Source organism: Enhydra lutris, unplaced genomic scaffold, assembly GCF_002288905.1.
Source record: "Enhydra lutris kenyoni isolate GAN:26980312 unplaced genomic scaffold, ASM228890v2 scaffoldscaffold56, whole genome shotgun sequence".
NCBI lineage: Eukaryota > Metazoa > Chordata > Mammalia > Carnivora > Mustelidae > Enhydra > Enhydra lutris.
This window is the reverse complement of record NW_019154140.1, coordinates 10,720,810-10,739,965: the sequence shown is the minus strand read 5'-3', so window position 1 is coordinate 10,739,965 and position 19,156 is coordinate 10,720,810. Positions and strand designations below refer to the sequence as shown.

The 19,156-nt window shown below is 50.3% G+C and overlaps 1 protein-coding gene across 1 annotated transcript; it reads left to right on the top strand.

Moving 5' to 3' along the window:
* The first annotated feature begins 741 nt into the window (after nucleotides 1-741).
* LOC111157798 (keratin 74) lies at nucleotides 742-8,008 on the top strand. Its single transcript, XM_022519454.1, has 9 exons — nucleotides 742-1,368; nucleotides 1,974-2,188; nucleotides 2,574-2,634; nucleotides 3,114-3,209; nucleotides 3,682-3,846; nucleotides 5,036-5,161; nucleotides 6,617-6,837; nucleotides 7,282-7,316; nucleotides 7,797-8,008. Exons 1-9 carry the CDS (start codon nucleotides 898-900, stop codon nucleotides 8,006-8,008), a joined length of 1,602 nt encoding a protein of 533 aa, XP_022375162.1. The 5' UTR covers nucleotides 742-897.
* The last annotated feature ends 11,148 nt before the right edge of the window (nucleotides 8,009-19,156 follow it).

Genomic DNA, 19,156 nt, shown 5'->3' with positions numbered 1-19,156 from the left:
CCTGGGCATGGAATGTTTCCCCAGGGAGCATAAGAGTTGGGAAGATGTTCTCCCCAAGGAGGGAAGAACTAATGCTTGGGCTCCCAGGATGGGGCAGACCTTGTTCAGGAGCAAAAATGTGGCTGAAGGAACTGCCAGCTGCCTGAAAAGTTTCTCACTGTTGAAAAGGCAACATCAAGGTCACCACCACCCAGGTCTCACCCACGGAAATCCCCAGACAATACCCGAGCTGAGGACCATGCAGACTCTGTGGGGTCATTTCCACTATCTTCCTGGGGTCTGTTCCACCGTTGGACAGCTGGGGTTCTTAGAGACACAAAGAGTGACTCTGGAAATTCTGTCTTGGATCTAGATCTTTGAAGACACCCCTCATGTTTCCGAGTCTCCTTTTCTCTGGCATGAACACTTTGACTCCTCAACAAGACCAGATACTAGGAGACGTATTATCTTGGAAGGAAACCTTGGGTTTTCAGAGGAGCCCTTTCTTGATAAAGCCAGACATTTCCCCTGCTCCTTGCTGATAGATAAGCAAGAAGGAGGTAGCCCTGGAAAAAGAAAGCTAGGAGATCTCAGAAGGGGATAAGTCCCCAGGTCCCTAATTAAGAGCGCAGATAAATGCCCGATTAGACCACTCCAGTCTGCAAGGGCAGCATATTCTGCTGGCTATCGGAAACGCTTTGTTGCCACAAAGAGCTTGGAGATCTCTGTTCTACAAATTACCCATGGCTCCTGGCCCTTCAGCACAAGGAAAGAAGATAGTGGAGAGACGCCCTTTTCCGGTGTCCTGGGCTTGACAGGATAAAAGGAGGCCGCACTCTGGGTGCCTCATCGGAGCGTTCGTTCTCTATCCCTTAGTGACTGCTTTCCTCCAACTCTGTCAACTCCATATTTCCCACCATGAGTCGGCAACTGAACATCAAATCTGGTGGTGACAAGGGTGGCTTCAGTGGGCGCTCAGCAGTGGTGCTGAGGAAGGCTGTGGGCAGTGCGTCTTCTTACCGTGCAGCTGGCAAAGGACCCGGGGCTGGCTTTGGCAGTCGGAGCCTCTACAGCCTTGGAGGGAATCGATGTATTTCCCTCAACATGGCAGGTGGTGGTGTTCGGATTGGAGGTTATAGCTTTGGGCCTGGCTCTGGGTATGGAGGGGGCCGGGCCACTGGCTTTGCTGGAAGCATGTTTGGCAGTGTGGCCTCAGGGCCTGTGTGCCCATCCATGTGCCCACCTGGGGGTATCTACCGGGTCACCATCAACAAGAGCCTCCTGGCTCCCCTCAACGTGGAGCTGGACCCTGAGATCCAGAGAGTGCGCACCCAGGAGCGGGAGCAGATCAAGACTCTGAATGACAAGTTTGCCTCCTTCATTGATAAGGTGGGTCTCACGGGAGGAGGATGAGAGAGTTCAGTGAGATGTGAGCAATTCCCTGCTGCCTGGGAGTGGACAGGGCACTGTGGATGGAAAGGTGGCACCTGGGGCTCCTCCATCATAACATCCTGTAAGCTAGGTAGCACAAAGGAATAAATGAATGTGTTGCTTCTGCAGGGTATTTTGCAGAGAAGGGTGGAAAATTGAGTAAAGTGTAGCCCCATCTTGAGAAAGAAGTACTGGGTTTCTGGAGGACAGTTGGACGAATCTCCAGCTCTTTAAAGAAGATGAAGAACTAGTAGAGGCAACACCAGTGGGAGGGGAGGGCTCACGGTACAGAAGAAACACTTGGCTGAGTCATCAGGAGGAGCATCTCTTGTATGCTGAGTCAGACAATGAAAGAAAATTATGGTATTTCCTTCCTCCATGAGTTTTCAGGGATTGGTTTTGTCTAGAAAGCTATGGGATGAGCATTCGTACAGGGTCTAGTTTGCATGGAATTCCAAGAGTGTAGAGTCAACACCTGAGACTAATGACTTTAGAAAAATCTATGTAACCTGAGAGTCAATAGTCTATGTCCATGGACATGGTCACCTCCATTGTGGTCCCAGGTGCGGTTCCTGGAGCAGCAGAACCAGGTGCTGGAGACCAAGTGGGAGCTGCTGCAGCAGCTGGACCTGAGCAACTGCAGAAAGAACCTGGAGCCCATCCTCGAGGGCTACATCAGCAACCTGCGGAAGCAGCTGGAGATGCTGTCCGGGGACAGGGTGCGGCTGGACTCGGAGCTGAGGAGCGTGCGGGACGTGGTGGAGGACTACAAGAAGAGGTGAGCAGGCCCTACCAAGGTCGTGGGTCATGTTCCCAGAGATTCCTGGGAAACCCAATCTCTGTGCCTACTTTTTAGGAGGGGAAAGAGCAAGAACTAGTGCCAGGGGCTCACACCCCTCCCTTGGTTGTGGGGGAAGAGCCTGCCCTGTTTGATGAGAACTTCCTACCTGGTTGATCAGAAGGAGTTTCTTGCTCTTTGATCCAGTGATTGGTTCAGTGGCCAGTTTGGGGAACCTAATAGGCACTTGGATATTTTCATAGGATCCAGTGAGTGGAATATATATGAGGTAACTCAGGGGCAGAGTCCTGCCACCCCCAGCCTATGTGGCACTCACCTCTAGGAGATCCTGCAGGGATCTGCTATCTTCTCTCTTCGCCCACAGGTATGAGGTGGAGATTAATCGGCGCACAGCAGCTGAGAATGATTTTGTGGTGCTCAAGAAGGTAAGGGAACAAAGAGCCTATGCTCTCTTTTGCATCCCCCTCCTAACTAACTATGCTCAGGACTCCAGCTCAGGCCTTCTGGAGAGGGGCAGATGCCTGAGTTGGGATGGAGTCATGGTTCTGGCCTCTAGCTAGAGGCAGGATATACACCCAACCAAAGGACAGAGACAGACAGGAGAGAATTCTGTTCTGGGAAAAGGGAAACTCTGGTCCAGCTTGGCCTTCCTGTGTGAATTGGGGGAAACTCATTCTACCTCTCTGGACTTTGTTCCCTCCAGTGGAACAGAGCAACTTTCCCCTTTCTCTATTTTCAAAGAGTCATTGAGTATGAGAAAAAGCAATATTGAATAATTTTATTCATCCATATGCTTCCCTTTGCAGGCAAACAATAGGAAGTCAGATGGCACTGGGAGCAGGGACAGGGAAAGCTCACAAGATGAGGGTTGTATTGACTGAATGTTTTGGGTGCCTCTTGGCAGGATGCCGATGCAGCCTACACAGTGAAGGTGGAGCTCCAGGCCAAAGTAGATTCTCTGGACAAAGACATCAAGTTCCTCAAGTGTTTGTATGACGCGGTGAGGATGCTCCTGCCTTTCCCCCACCCCGCCTCTTTCCAGCTGAGGGCTTCACTTGGCTCTTCTGGGGAGATGCCAGTAAGAGGGATTTAGGATAACAGAATGAAGGACGTTTTGATAGGAAGGTGCAAAACTCTGCACAAGAGACCATGGAAGTGTAGGATCTTGGTCCCCAGAGACCATACACAAGAGACAATCCTACCTGGGCTGACAGTGATCTTTCACTCAGGCAGAAAAAAATGACCCATTGAGGTCTTATTCAAGCACAGGCTCTTGACTCTGTGAATTATAGGAAATGTCTCTCACTGCCCACTGCCCATGAAGGGTGCATCCTGCTGCTGTGAGCCTTCTCCTTTGGCTCCAACATTCAGATCTGGAGCAGGAACTTCTTCCCACCACTTCAGCCCAGAAGATGAATAGGCAACCAAGGCAGGCTAGGGGACCCTGACTCTGTCTTTATCTCTCAATTCAGGAGATGGCCCAGATTCAGACTCATGCCAGTGAAACCTCAGTCATCCTGTCCATGGACAACAACCGGGACCTGGACCTGGACAGCATCATTGCCAAGGTCCGAGCTCAGTATGAGGAGATCGCCCTGAAGAGCAAGGCTGAGGCCGAGGCGCTATACCAGAGCAAGGTGGGCACCAGGGGCATCTCTGTCCTCCACCAGCCTCTCCTTTCCTGGGAAGGGATACCTCCACCAGGGAATGTAAGAGCGACCTTTGTAGATGTGTTGAATGAAAGGATGGTTATAACCAATGCTTTAATGATATTCTATTCAAAAAGAATTCTCAGTAGAGACTGTTATCAAAGATGAATTGATGGGCACATTCAACAGAAAAGGACAGGCAATCATCTGATGGAGAAAAGAAGAGAGGTGTTTCTGCTGTAGAACAAATATGTTTCCAGGGATTAGGGCTTGCCATCATGGGGCAGAAGGAGAGAGAGTAACAAATATGATGGAGAGCAGCTATGGGAAATCCAGGGTGGGGTAGGGAGTAAAAAGGAAGCCATGAGCTCTTTTCTGGCCAATATGGGAAGACTTCCAAGAGGAGGAAGTGGAAGTCTATCTGACTTCTGGGTACTGGGAGTAATGCTTGGAGAAGACCCTTTACCTGCTTGCTCTCCAGGGTTTTATACCTGCCCTGTTCTGGCACTCCTTTTCACATTTGTTAAATCCCACCCACAGCAAAGATCATAGGTTCCTCATCCCCTGTCCATGGATATGCCATCCCCTCTTCTCTGGAGGACTGGGCAAGGAAGAGGGGAAGGTATGAGCTACAAACCCTGAGCTAACAATCCAACCACCCCAAGTGTACACACTGCCCTCAGCTTCTGGCCCTCCACTTGTCACTGAGAAAGGGCTGCAGGAGAATTCATGTTCTGTGAGGGCTGGGACCTCACCTATCCTGCTCATTGCTGCATCCTTAGCACATGGAGTAGTATAATCTGGCCTTTAGCAGAGGCCTCTATATAGAGATGCTTAATGAGTAGAGAGTTCTTCTTACATTTCAAAAGTGCTTAATAAATGTGACCTGTACTTTTCTTTCAGCCAGCTCAGAAAAGACTGCAGGCAGGGCAGAGAGAAAGAGTGTGTCCAGTGCACAGTTTCCGCTTAGAGAAGTGGGTGGACTTCCCGGTGGGAACCACCACCACACAGCCGGAGGGATGCCCAGGCTCCGGCTCCATTGTGCCCTGTCCTGGACCCACCTCCCCTGTCTGGCCTCAGCCATGGAATTGTTTGCTCAGGACCCTTCCCCTACTTCGAATGGGGGGTGGGGGTGCAGTCCTGTCTCATAACCAACTTTCTATCTCTCGGAAACCAGATCCAAGAGCTGCAGCTGGCAGTAGGCTGGCATGGTGATGACCTCAAACACACCAAGAACGAGATGTCAGAGCTGAACCGGCTCATCCAGAGGATCCGGTGTGAGATTGCAAATGTAAAGAAGCAGGTGGGCAGCAACCTTGCCAAGAATGTCAAGTTCTTTGTGAAGTTCAATTTCATCCTCTGCGGTGGAGAAATTGGAGCCCAGTTTAGTAAAAAGCATATCTCCCAATTTGGATTTGGGAGCCCCACAGCCATCTAACGTCTCTCTTTCCTACCTGCCTCTGTACCTTTGGTCAGAGCTGGCACTCTGCTAAGAGCTGGGAAGTGCCTTGAGCTTACTTCATCTGACTCCCAGTTTGCAGATAAAGAAGATGGGCAGATGAGGAGAGGGGAAGTGACTTGCCCAAGGTCCCCAGCTGTTATCAGCAGTCAGGACAGAAATCAGGTTTCCTCCTTCTTTCCTCTTTTTACTCAGACCTTTTCTGCGTGCAACAAACCTGCCCTACATTCCCTTCAGACGTATCCTCTGATGGCACGTCCCACGCCTTCTCTTCCCACTATACACATAATACATATGGAGGAGCACATAGGGAATGTATCCTAGGCTCTTCTGTGGCCATGCTAAGTTCCTGCCCTTAAGGTGGGGCATCATCCTGGTGACCAAAGGAGGACAGCAGCAGATGAAGCCCTCCTGGGTGTCCCTTCCCTGTATCATGGTACCATGTCCACTTCATCTAGGGAATCCTGTCTTCCCTGAAAGCAGCAAAGCTTAAACACCATGGCAGCGGGGAGATAATATTAAAGGGGTGGGGAATTCTTTCTTTGTCCTCCTCAAAGAACCAGGTCAACTCTACTAGTGATAGGACACCAAGGTGAAAGATTGGAGCCCATTCTCCTCCCTGTGTCCCCACAACCTCCACGCCAGGCAATGTAAGGAGCATGGCAACAGCCTTCCTCTCCATCATCAAACATCCAGCAGCATCCCAGTGCTGCTAGATGTTTGTCAGAACCCAGTTTCTGAGGTTGAGGTATGATTTCATGCCTTTAACCTCCAGCTCTAAGGAAAGCCTCCCTCACCCAATTCAAGCTGACAAGGGAAGTGTTTAGCCAGACCCTCCTGCAAAATGCTGGAGTGTTCCAGAAACGCTCACTCTTGGTGCTAACAGGTCAAGGGTCCCCACAGGGAGCTGTCCTGCAGACAGGAATCTGACTATAGTGGTGCCTTGTCATGCTGTCTGATCCCTAGAGGTGACTTGGCTGGGGTCTCAGCATGATTCTCCTGGACCTGGTATCCTTTCAGCCTAGAGCCATTGGTGGCCTCCAACAGCAGGAACTAGTCAACTTCACAAACATCACAAGTTTCTTCCTATATTCGTGAAATGCAATTACTTCAATAGCTTCTCACAGAAAATCCATCTGCAATAGAAAATAGAGGAGGCCGGGCTATAGTCCTGTCCCTGGAGCCTTACTCACTGTCACCTTGGGCCTCATCTGGGAAGTGAGGGGGTTTTGCTCCCAAACCCAGAAGATCTGAGAACTATTTTGCATTCTGATGAGCTCCCTGTTCTTTGGCTTTCAGTGTGCCAACCTGGAGATGGCCATCGCCGATGCTGAGCAACGGGGCGACTGTGCCCTGAAGGATGCCTGGGCCAAGCTGGACGAACTGGAGTCCGCCCTGCACCAGGCCAAGGAGGAGCTGGCCCGGATGCTGCGCGAGTACCAGGAGCTCATGAGCCTGAAGTTGGCCCTGGACATGGAGATCGCCACCTACCGCAAGCTGCTGGAGGGCGAGGAGTGCAGGTTGTGGGGGGATGTGGAGGGGAACTCTGGGGAGAAGGGATGTGGGAGGCTCCCTGCTGGGCTGGGGACATTTGGGAAGTGGAAGATGAAAGACATAAGCACAGAGTGCTGGTTTGACTGGGGAGCTCAGCTCCTGCTCCCTGCAAGGGGAACTCAAACATGAAGCAGGCAGCACAGGTGATGCTGTGAAAAGAGCAAGTGGGATCAGACAGACCAGATTTCCTCACTCCTTTGGCACATACAAGCTGTGGTTCTGGCAGATCCTTTAGTGTCTCTGTGTCTTTATTTCTTCACCTATAAAATGGGATTATAATTTCCATCTCACAGAGTGTTTTAAGGATGAGTAAAAATAACGTACATGGTAAAGCAGGTGCCCATCAAGGTTGTAGCTGAGTGTAGACACTTCACTGAGGTTTTATCCTTCTCTAACTTTCTGTCTTACAGGATGTCTGGTGAGAATCCATCCTCTGTGAGCATCTGTAAGTATCCCTGAGAGATAGGTCGGGTGGGGATTCTGGCTGGGTAGGCAGGCGGGGACCCCAGGATAGGGCGATGCTACCTCCACTCATGGTCTCCCCCAGTTGGGGAGTTTCCGTTACTGTCTTTTGAAACTTCTCTGGCTTCAAAGGAAACCTATTTCCCTTTGGCCCATGGAAAGAGTGGCTGAAGTCATTCCCACTGCATTTCTTCTCTGTCTCTCCCCGGGACATTGTTAATGAGAGACAAGGTTGCAAATGTGCACTTGGGGTGTCAAATGGTCCAGGAAACGCCAGGAGGGCAGAGACCGCGTCTGTGTCATGTGGTCCCCACTTCACCCAGAGCCTGGCACTTTGCAGGATGCTCATTCATCTTGATGGTGTTTCCTGGCTGCTGAGGGTTGCTGGGAACAAGGGAGGATGGCTCCTTTTCTGACTGATCCTTGCTTCCCTTCTTCTTTGCTCTTGGCCCTTCCTCCTCAGCCGTCATCAGCAGCGGTGGGAGCGGCTACTACCATCCCAGCTCTTCCTCTAGTGCCGACGCCGGGGCCAGCAGCGTGGTGGGCAGCTACAGCAGCTCTCGGGCTGGGCAGTCCAGGGCCAAAGAGGCCCGTGGGGGAGACCTCAAGGACTCCCAAGACCTCAAGGGCAAGAGCACCTCTGCCAGCACCCCAGCCAGAAAAGCCGCCCGATAAGCCCGAGGGCCCACTCCCCTCAGGATCTGGGAGAAGAGATGCCCTTGCAGCCGCCACCAAGCCCAGAGATGGCTACTGTTCTCCATCCTCCACCCCCTGAGTCCTGGACTGTCTGTAGTGTACTTGACCACCTGTGCCTTGGCCCCCCTCGCTGTCCAGCTCTGACTGGCACCATCGCCTCTCTATCCTCTCAGGTCCCGTGTGGACACTGACTTCTTGTTTTCCTTACTGCTTTCAGCTGGCAGAAGGCTTTGAGACCCAGGCTATAATTGCCTTCTTGGCTCTGGGAAGTTATGGTCCTCCCCAGAGGGAGAGAAGAGGAGGGAGGCGGAGAGGGAGGGGAAGAGGAATAGTCTTGTTTGGGGCTTAGGCTGAATCAGCAGGTGTCTGGGAAGTTCCCCCCCCCACAACCCCAGCTTCGGGGGTGAGGATGAAGGTGTGTTCCCGGGAGGGGCACGGTCAGCCAGGCTTTGCCTGTCCCCTCCAAAAGCTCTTTGCTGAATGACCCCTTTATTCAGGAGAAAAGGTGTGTATGCTCAGACCACCAGCTATACCCAGCTTCACAAAGCCAAGTGACAGAGAACTGGGGGTTTCCTGCCACCTTGTGTCACCCACCCACTCTACTACTGGTAAGAGCTACTACCCTATGATAAGCAGCTGCTATGTGCCAGGCTCCCTGCATGCATTGCCCCTCGTGCTTACCCAGCCTGCAAGGTGGGTGCAATCGGCAACCTCAGGACAGAGGAGAAGTCCCAGCCTCCAAGAGAGAGGCTGCAGAACCCATCCCTGTCACCCACTAAGTTCCCTGGGCTGGGAGTAGAGCCCAGGTCTAGCTGACTCCGCAGTCTATGTTCTTTCCATGGCATATCACTGCCTCTGTAACAGAGGGAATTGTTTCAAACACTAGGTTTTTTGATGAGGGCAACATGATTATGTTACCTTTTTGTCAAGGACTATGGTATGTGATGTATCTTTAGTCCTCTTGCTAGGGCCGTATCCTGCAGTGCTTGTGATCCTCCATTCCTGTTGCTATGAGCTGTGTTCAGTGAGGGGAGCTTGATCCATCTCTGGTGGCACTGTCCAGCCTGGAAGTCATGGCTTTTGGTGTAAATATTCCCAAGAATGGCAACACCCAGTCCCTCCATCACTTGGGTTAAGGACTCAGGATTTCTGCTGTACATTCAATAAACTGCCCTTGGGTGATATCAGTGTGTCAGTCTTGTCAGTGTGTCAATCTCACCAAATTGCCCACCCCCTAATGATAATGGGCTCCAGCCCACACACGTATACAAGCCTTTAGGGAGTCTGGAGGCAGATCAGAGCAGGCTGCTCTGGACGTGATCTCAAGGCTGATGGGAGAGATGGACATATGCATAAAACCATGTCCTGGTACAAATCAGGAAAGGGAAGCCCTGTGTGGCATCGCTGATTGGGGACCAGGATGTAGAAGCTAAACAAGGAAGGCCTCCTAGAGGAGAAGGAAAGTTTAATCAAATAACTAGAAAGATGGGCACATAGATTCCTGGAGAGAGAACTTAAATCACACCGTCACAATAGGTTTTGGTGAGGGCTGGGAGATCTTAGATTTTCTGAAGTGGGTAGCGGGGCTGGGTGGGATTTCTAGTCCCTCAGCTTTGGTATGCAGAATTCAGCCCTTGGATGTGCTTTCTGGTCCATCTAGTAGCATGGGTGTCCTGAGCTGTTTGCTCCTCCATCCCTCAGGGTAATAGTGGCTGGTCTTCCAAAGACAGGGGCGAGAGGCCCCAAGCTGCCAACTCCATTAGCCTCACTGTGTCTTTCATGTATTATGGAGGTTCTCATCTGTATGCCAAGATGCAGTAAACCTTGGGAATCACAAGAGCCCAAGAGTCTGGTGGGTTTTCTGCCCAAATGCCTCCCTCTGATGTTACTGCTATGGTGACTATGGGGAATAATGCCCTGGGACTTACAGGGGTTCTGTTCTGGCTCAGCCACTAACCAGTCACCTGTTACACTCAGACCAACTGAGATGAGCTATGGACATTTTCCCCCTGAAAAAGGTACAGAATTATGTCTACCTGTTCAGAGGTTTGCAAACCCCCCAAAGCCCATCCATGGACTCCCTGGGTCATGAACCCCAGGACCAGAAAACCCTAAGGCCCTTCCCAGTGTTGATACTCTGCCTTTCCCCAAAGACCAAATTCCCAGTGACCCAGTAAGAGGGGCTATGGGGAAGGGATGGGCAGATCGGATCTACAACCTGAGACAGCCTTTAGAGGAACCCATGAAACATCCATGGAGTTGCCTCCTCCAGGACCAGAGTGCTGGTATGCCATTGGGATATGAGGCTTGGGTGCTGTGCCTGGTGCTGGGTGCATAATGAAGGACCCAGAGGCTAGGCAGATGTGATTTTGGGGAACTGAGGGAACATGTCTTATGCTGGGGTATTGAGGAGGGCAGAGGGGCAACCCCTCTGGTTGCAGTTTATCTGCCTGAGAAATGGAGAAATTCTTTGTCATCTGGGGCCTAATTAAGATCCTGAGAAGTGCACAAGGATGACTTCGCTCTTGCTTTATGACTCAGTTGAAGACTCCTTTGAAGCCCAAGAGAGGAAATCATAGAGCTAGGACCATGGTCGCCAACTTAAATTCTGTGGGTCTGACTTCAGCACACAGGGCAAAGAGACCAGAAGGAAGATGTGTGCATGGAAGTTTTGATTGGAGAGCAGTCTAGAGGAGTGGGGAGTGAAGGAGTGTCCACACTGTCTGGGAGCATAAGTATCTTATTCATTTGTTCTCTGTAGACCTTCAGCAAACGTCCACTTAGGGGCTGAGTCATCTGTCTGGGTGATGCCTGTGCTCACACGGTCTTTGGGCATGGAGACTTCCATTTACACCTTTTATTATGCGGACAACTCTTAACTGCTCCTTTGACATTCCATTTGGGTACTCACTCCTCTTGGAAATCTTTCTGAATCTTTAGGCCTGTCTGAGTGTCTGTTTTCTAGGACCTTGCTAAGCCCACTGCTCACATCCAACATGACATTTCCACATGCAGTTGAGATGATCTTTCTGTGTGACTGATTCCATCAGTGCCAGACTTGGGGGCCTCGAGGGCAAGGACTGGCTTTATTCTTTGCTGGGCTTTCCACTTAAGGAAGCTTCACCTAGCAGAGACACCTAAGGATAGTGCTTATAGGGTCTTCTTACCTAGCACAAATACGTTTAAAAGATTTGGGGGAGAAAACCCATGCATTTATGGCCATTTTGACAAGTATGCAGACACCATTCCTGGATATGCTGGGACAACTGGCTAGCCACACGCAAAAGAATGAAGTTGGACTCCCACTTCTCAATATATACAAAAATTATGTCAAATCGATCAACAACCTAAATATAGGAGCTAAAACTGGAAAGCTCTTAGAAGAAATAAAGGGATAAATCTTCATGAGCCTGGATTTGGCAAAGGATTCTTAGATACGACATGAAAGCACAAGCACCAAAAGATAAAATAGATTAAGTTGAACTTCATCAAAATTTAAAACTTCTGTACATCCAAGGACACTACCAAGAAAGTGAAAAGAAATCCTGCAGAATGAGAGAAAACCTTTGCACATCATCTATCTGCTGAAGGTCTAGCATCCAGAACATATAAAGAACTCTTAGCACTCAACAACCAAAGGACAAACAACCCAATTAAAACATGAGCAAAGGACTTCAATGGACTTTATTTCTAAGAAGATATACAAATGGTCAAAAAGTACATGAAAGGATGCTCAATGTGACTTATCATGAGGAAAATGCAAACCCAAACCATAGTGAAGTACCACCCCACACTCACTAGGACCGTTGTAATTAAAGAAAAAAAAAAGGAAAATAAAAAGTGTTGACAAGGATGTGGAGACATTGGAACTTTTGTATGTGACTGGTGGGAATGTAAAATGGTTCAGCCATTGTGAAAAAGTCAGGCATGTCCTCATAAAGTTAAACATAGGACTGGCAAGAGAGCAGTTACCCTCCTTGGTCTATATATCCAAAAGAATTGAAAACAGGTGCTTAAACAAATTCTTGTACATGCATGTTCACAGCAGCATGGTTCACAATAACCAAAGGTAGAAACAGATTGCTATGCTCTAAGTGTTTGTGTCTCCCCCAAATTCACATGTTGAAACCCTAATCCCCAAAGATGGTGGTATTAGGAGGTGGGGCCTTTGGGAAGTACTTAGGTTTTAGGTCATGAATGGGACTGGTACTCTAATAAAGAGACCGCCCAGAGCTCTCTAGCCCCTCCCACCACATGGGGACATAGGGGAAGTTGCTGGCTGTGCACCCCCTGCAGTGCGACCATGCTGGTGCCTTGACCTTGGACTTCCCAGCTTCCAGAATTGTGAGAAGTAAATTTCTGTTGTTTATAAGGTACCAGTCTGTGGTATTTGTTGCAGCAGCCTGACAGGACAAAGACATAGCCTAAATGTCCACAATGAATGGTTATAAAAAAATTATAGTATATGCTTTGCAACAGGGTATTATTCAGGCATAAAAAGAAAGGAAGTGCAGACATGTGCTGTAATATGGATGAATCTTGGAAACGTGATGCTAAGTGAGGGAAGGCAGATGTGGAAGGTCACATATTGTATGACTCCATTCATATGAAATGTCCAGAACAGGTAAATCCATGGAAACTATGCAGTGGCAGAGACTGGGATAGGGGAATGGGGAGTGCCTGCTAGGGGGTACTGCATTTCCTTTTGGAGTGATGAGATGTATGGACGTAGATAGAGGTGGTGTTTATACCACACTGTGAATACACTAAATGCTACTGAATTGTTCACTTAAAAATGGTAAATTTTATGTAACGTGAATCTCACCCAAATAAAAAATAAAATTTGGGGGCAGAAGGGTAGCAAGGAAGACGCCAAAGAAACCACGTCCTTGGACACACTCCTGGCCTTTCCCACCATATGGCAAATAGCAACCTGGAATAAAGATGGGGGAGCAGATGGGGCTAGTAGGAGCATGGAAATAACTAGCGCTCTGTTTGATTGGCCAAGGGCAAGCCCGGGAATTTGCCAGCCTCCGTCTTCCTCTGGCCCAGACTGCTTGCTCCGTAATTGGAGAATGAATCACACAATGTGAAAGAAGGCAGTCACAATGTATGTGCCCTGCCTCTTGGAGCCGCCGCTCTTCCAAGCCTTTCCTTCCTGTGCCTTTCCCTTGGCCTCAAACCTTCCCATTTTCTCACCTGTAGAAGTGTTCTCCCTGGCTTCCAAACTTGGTATTGTGCGAGGCTTTCACTGATTCATCTGTGTTCTCTGGTAGAGAAGGTCTCAGTGGAATGAATGCTTTTTCAGTTCCAGCTAGCTAGAACCTCGAATTTTCATGGTTTAGGGGATGTTGAATGAATGAATGAACGAATGAATGAATTTGATTCCCTCAATTGGTCACCAGCTGGAGTCACCATGCTTCCTCCTTTGGCTATTATTGAAAAAGAAGAAAGGTGCCTGGGTAGCTCAGTTGGTTAAGCATCTGCCTTCAGCTTAGGTCATGGTCCCAGGTTCCTGGGATCGAGCCTGGCGTCGGGCTCTCTGCTTAGCAGGGAACCTGCTTCTCCCTCTGCCTCTCCCCCCACTTGTGTGGACTCTCTCTCTCTCTCAGATAAATATGTAAAATCTTAAATTAAAAAAGGATATGATGAAGGTGGAACAGTCACCCATGTGCCACTAACAGAGAAGAACAGAGAGCTAATCTGAGAGGGACCCACTGTCAGGTGGACTGTCACCAGAAGCCAGTGTATATGTGCTCAGACACATGCCAGCGGCTCGAAGGCCCATACAGCTGGGCTCTGGCCCATCACAGTAACTGTCATCACTGGGACCGCCATGCCACTCCCTACAGGCTGGATACCCACGGTGCTCACATCCATGTTCATGACCACCCCCACACCGCTACGCACCCACATGCACCCTCTGACACGTGCTAGAGCACATCTATCAGTTGGCACAAGCCCTGGAGCCTGGGGCCACAGGAGCAAAATGCATTGCCTGACCTTGGAGGGACCTCTTTGATCATTTTAGAGGGATGCACACAGCACATGGGCAATCAGGCTTGTGCAGAGAGGTGCAGCTGATCCTGAGAGGCAGGATGTGGAAATTGGGGAGGAGCTTCTTAGAGGAGGTGTGTCTTGGTTTGTCTTAAAGGATGGGACAAGCTGCCCTAGTGGGCAGGAGGCTGGGGGAACAGTCCAGAGCAGGACATCAGGGAAAAGCCTTGCTGTGTGTGAGAAACACGGAACCACCTCATAGGCTCTTGCTGCCCATCTTCACCCAAGTCCTGACACTACCTTAACTTTCTTCAGGAGAGCTGAGAAGGCTGAGAAGGAGAGCATGGGGTCAGATCCCACTGGCTGGAGGGTCTGTGGTGGCAGGAAGAAGAGTGGGAGGAAGTCGGTCCTGGCGAGCACATTTCATCACGTTGAGGTTCAGATGATGGAGGGAGAGCAGGGACACAGAACCGGAGCTTGGGGGAGACTAGAGATGGTCCTGTGCACCTGGAAAAGGACAGGCACCTGTGCTGGACATCTGTACACGATTAAGCCAGGACAGCGTAGAGGCTAAGTGTGCACACTGTCACCAAGCTGCTGGGATTGAGCCCTGGTTCCCCTGCTCATGAGCTGTGTGGCTGTGTGCCCTCCAGTGAGTTACTTAATTTCTTGGTGCCTCAGTATCTCCATTTGCAAAACAGGGTAATAATAGTATCTGCCTCACACAGCTGTTGAGAGGACTAAATGAGTTACTACAAGGGAAGTGCTCAGAGCAGTACCCCACAGAGCTCACAGCGTGTGGTAGCTATCATTAGTACTATCAGCATCATCATCATCGTGATTATTTAAGTGGTGTCTCCCATCCACCCCTGGGAGCAGGTGCAGCAGGTATGAACAGCCCCCTTTTTAGAGATGTGGAAACAGAGGCTTAGGAAGTTGGGAGACCTGCCCATGGTCACCTGGCAGGACCTGGACCTGGGTCCTCAGATTCCCATAATCCACACCCTTCACCAGAAGCTTAGGGTGGGACTGGAGGAAGAAGATGGTCAGCAAAGTTCGAAGGAGATGCTCCCGGCCCCAGAGCTGAGTGAGGAGTAAGCCTCTCTGGCAGCCACACTGTGGGTGGGAGTGGAGCTGAGTGCCTGCCAGGACAGCCCTTTTCCATCCTTTATACCCCAGCTCCTCTGGGATGAGCTCACCTTCAGCCTTGCCAGCTTCAAACCTGCTGAGCAGCCATCCTGCCCCCAGATGAGTGGCTCTGATTGCGGCCAAGTTCCCCAGAGACTGCACTCCATCCAGCTGGCTTGGGGCTCAGTGCCTCACCTGCCTGGAACTGCAGGGGGTACAAGGGTACAAGGAGGGACCCCTGCGGGGGGCTCACGGGTAGCATGCTCCCTTCTTGAGTCGGTCTGCTGAGCAGAGCTGGCAGGATCCAAGCTGATGTCATCCAAATAACCCAGCTCATTCTCTTTAATTTTGGAGACGATTATTTGCTCAGAGAACCACCTGCCCCTCTCTCAGTGCCTCCAGCCTCTCCCCACCCCCGCTACTCCTACCCACCAGCAGCCACATTCTGCTTCCTCAGACTGTATTGCTTAGGTTCTGCCTGGCTCAAGAGCCCTCAATGGCTCCCTATCACTCATCCTATCACATACAGAGCTTGGGCTCTGTGAGTCCTCACCTGTGGTTGCCCTTCACTAGTACTTGCTGCGGCTGCAGGGTACTTTCCTCACAAATGCCCTTCCTGGACTGCTTTTGCCATTCCGCATTGCCAGTCTACCCAAGGTTTTTTCCCCTAACAGACTGGAACCCAAACCCCCTCCTCCAGGCAGCCCTTGTGGATTCAGCGTCCCCTCTCCTCTGTGTTTTTTCTTTTTCTCTCATCTAGCAAGTACTCTCTTGGATTATACTAGATTTCTTGCCTGTCTCCCTCTGAGACCTTCTCTCGTGGTTTATCAGACCCTAAAGGCTGAGAGTAAGGAGCCAATGGGTCTCGACTGGAGCCATGGGATCACAAGCATGTCCAACTGATCACCACAATGTAGAAACAAAGACCACCAAAAAAAGCTACAAATTATTTAGGTAAATGAAATAAAACATTTTGGCTATAAAATCAAGAACCATACAAATGTCATTTATTTAACAAGCAATTTAAATTTTCCTTGAGTGTCTAAGGAAAACTATGGGGTCCTGGAAACTTGGGGGTTTGATTCTCTGGTATGACATACTTCCCCACCATTTCACAAATGAGTAAAACGGAGACTCAGAGATGTCCGTGCCTGGCTCCAAATTTAATTCTCGCCTAGAAAACCAAGTGATCCTGATACCTCAAAGGGTGTGAGGGAAGATGAAGCTGGGACATGGGATGTAGGAAATTGTCTCCAGTCTCCCCTGCCAGCGGCAGAGGTATCCCAAGGCAGGGGGCTCTGCTTCCTCCTACCCCTGAATCTCTCCAGAGACTTAAAGCTAGGGCGGGGCCTTCGTAACCTTGCTGAACTGTGGCTCTGTTCTGGTTTCCTTCTGTCCCTCCCTTTTTCCTGCAGCAAAAACACAGACACCCTAGGAGACCTACATGGGCCCACCCTTCCTGTGGGTGGTCCAAAACTCTTCACCTTCCTCTCCTATCATCATCCTCATCAACAACATTGGGTGTTTCATTCCCGATGGCCAGTATCTGATTAACTACTTCACGCTAAGGTGTTAATGACTTGTTAATAGCTTGATGAGATGCTTTTCCCAGGGACACCTGCCTTTGGATGGATCCAGAAACTAAGTTCTTTAAGAACAGAATGCTTGGTGTTGCCCCCCTCAGCACCTGGTAGGTGCTCAGTAAGTATCTGATAAATGGATCAATTGTGAGAGGACTAATGTTTGAAAAGTGTTTCCTACTGAGTTTTGCACTCGGCAGATACTTGTTAGACAGCGGCGATTATTATTCTTTCTAATGGCGAATTTTCCATGACCAGACATGGTCTGAGTGGAGAGATTCCTTAAGCCTGGGGTCTCTGGGAACATCAGTCCCTCCTTGTCCTCCAACAGCAGATGACACCGTATGGAGATGTGCTGATCCAGACGTCCTCTTCCAGAGGACAGGAAGAAGGACAGAGAGCAGAAGAGGAGAGGACAGCCTGAGTCCTAACTTCCACTTTACTCCCTACTTTTGGTCATTGAAATATCTGTTAAACACTGAATAAGCAGCAGGCACATATCAAGCACTTCACACGGATCAGTGCCTGTAATTGTCACTACTACCCTATGAGGAGTTTATTATCCCATTTATGTCAGGGAAATGGAAGCTTCGAGAGGTTATGTGCTGCTGGGTGGTGGGGTGGGATTCAGACCCCTGCAGCCAGCTCCTCGTCTGGGCTCCTACCTGGTGGCCTTCTAGCTGGATGCAGGCCCAGGGGCTCCCTGAAGGTGCACTGTCCCTGCTGTTTGGTCGCTGCTCCAACAACCGGCAGTCCTCTGGCACATGGGAAGGGATGTCCAGAGGCTGGTCTTGGGCCCCGAGGAAAGGTACAGAGGGAGGAGCTGACTGGGAGACACTGGACCTTCACCCAGACCCCAGGTCCTAGCGAACACAGCAGCTCAGGTCTCAGTGGACAGAAGAGTTCAGCACACAGAGGAGGAGACGGGGTTAAACCAGGGTTTGAAGTGTTGTTTTGAAAGAGCAGAGGATTTGGATCAGAAGAGTTGGGGAGAAAAGGTGTTTCAGGCTGCATAGGGATTTTCCTTGCAAAACCAAGGAAATATTTGGAGATAAGGAATGTGGGTGAGATGTCCCTGGCTGAGGCAGGGAACAGTCAGGACGACAGTCGTGGGCAGGGTGGGACAGGATGGCAGCTGTGGGGATGTCGAAGCCTGAGCTGGTGAGCTGTTACGCACATCCCAGTGAAGCCATACAGCCAGCGAAGCCATCAAGGGGGACATAGGGCTAGGATGGGTTCCAAGAGCTGGGAAAAGCCTTTAGCATTAGACCACTAGCCCCCATGTCCCCTACAGTGGGCACCTGCCTGGCACAGAGAAGCTTTCAATAGAGGTGACCGGAGGGAGAAAAGGAGGGATGGAGGGAGGGTGGGAGGAATAACTAGGGGGTCTTTGAGCCGAAGGACCATCTACTTTCCTTACAAAGGAACACTGAGATGACATATGACACAGCCTTCAGAGGGAACTCATGGGAGCAGCCCACAGAGTCACTGTGGAGATGCCTGCTCTCTGGGGGGCTCCCAGCCAGCCTGGACCTCTGGCTCACATGCGTCTGGAGAGAGGCATCAGGGTTCAATGTCACCCGACAGCAGCTCCTCCATTTGATCTCTAAAGAGATGGTCCCAAACAAACAACAAACAAGCAAACAAATATTTCCTGTCCTCAGCTGCTGCTGCTCTTACTAACAGATACACATCAGAAGGAAGAAATGTGCAGACATCCCCCGCTGGTACAGGAGTCTTCCCTCGAAGCCTCCAGGCCCTGGCGAGCCTCTCTCTGCCATTTCCCTGCCTCCTCTGTGCTGACTGCCTGAATTTTCACCCACCTGCAGCAATCCCAGCCTCCTTCACTCTGTCCAGCATTTGGATCAGACAATGATCGTGACTTGTGTGGCCTCCCTCCTGCCTTGTAGGAGTTTGAGAGAGGTGAAGTGTGGAGATCCCAGTTCTTGGAGAACTGATGAAAGCATATGACTCCCCATGGGCTCATGTCCTGTGCCAGGGAGAAGGTCACTCCACTCCACACGGCCCAGCAGACATGGCCACTGTCCTCTGTGGGTTAGGTGAAGGGGGCACCAGTGGGGTGTCTCTCTGGGAGGCCTGAATGAAGGGGGTCTTTCCATGAAAGAGGAGGATACACCTATGGATGGAGCCCCCAGATACTATACCCAGGAGTCTGCCCTGTCCGAGGGTCTATCTCCTTCTAACTCCCTGAGCCCCCAGGAGGAAGTCCATGACCCAGAGATTAATCAGGATAGGGATGGTGAAGTCCAGTGACATCCCTCTGGAGAGGCTGGGGCCTGGGGCAAATTACCCTATAACAGCAGGTTAATTAGATAAAACCCAAATTACATGAGCAAGGCTTGCAAGCCCAGCAATTTGAAGGTTTCATGTTGTTTCAGAGGTGGGGAGGGCTTGATCTCTA

What these genes read in the sequence shown, in the direction of transcription:
- LOC111157798 (XM_022519454.1), top strand. Translation starts at nt 898, where the DNA reads ATGAGTCGGCAACTGAACATCAAATCTGGTGGTGACAAGGGTGGCTTC. An exon ending in ATTTTGTGGTGCTCAAGAAG is followed by an intron (nt 2,635 to 3,113) that starts GTAAGGGAACAA and finishes GCCTCTTGGCAG; the next exon opens with GATGCCGATGCAGCCTACAC. An exon ending in CTGGAGGGCGAGGAGTGCAG is followed by an intron (nt 6,838 to 7,281) that starts GTTGTGGGGGGA and finishes TCTGTCTTACAG; the next exon opens with GATGTCTGGTGAGAATCCAT.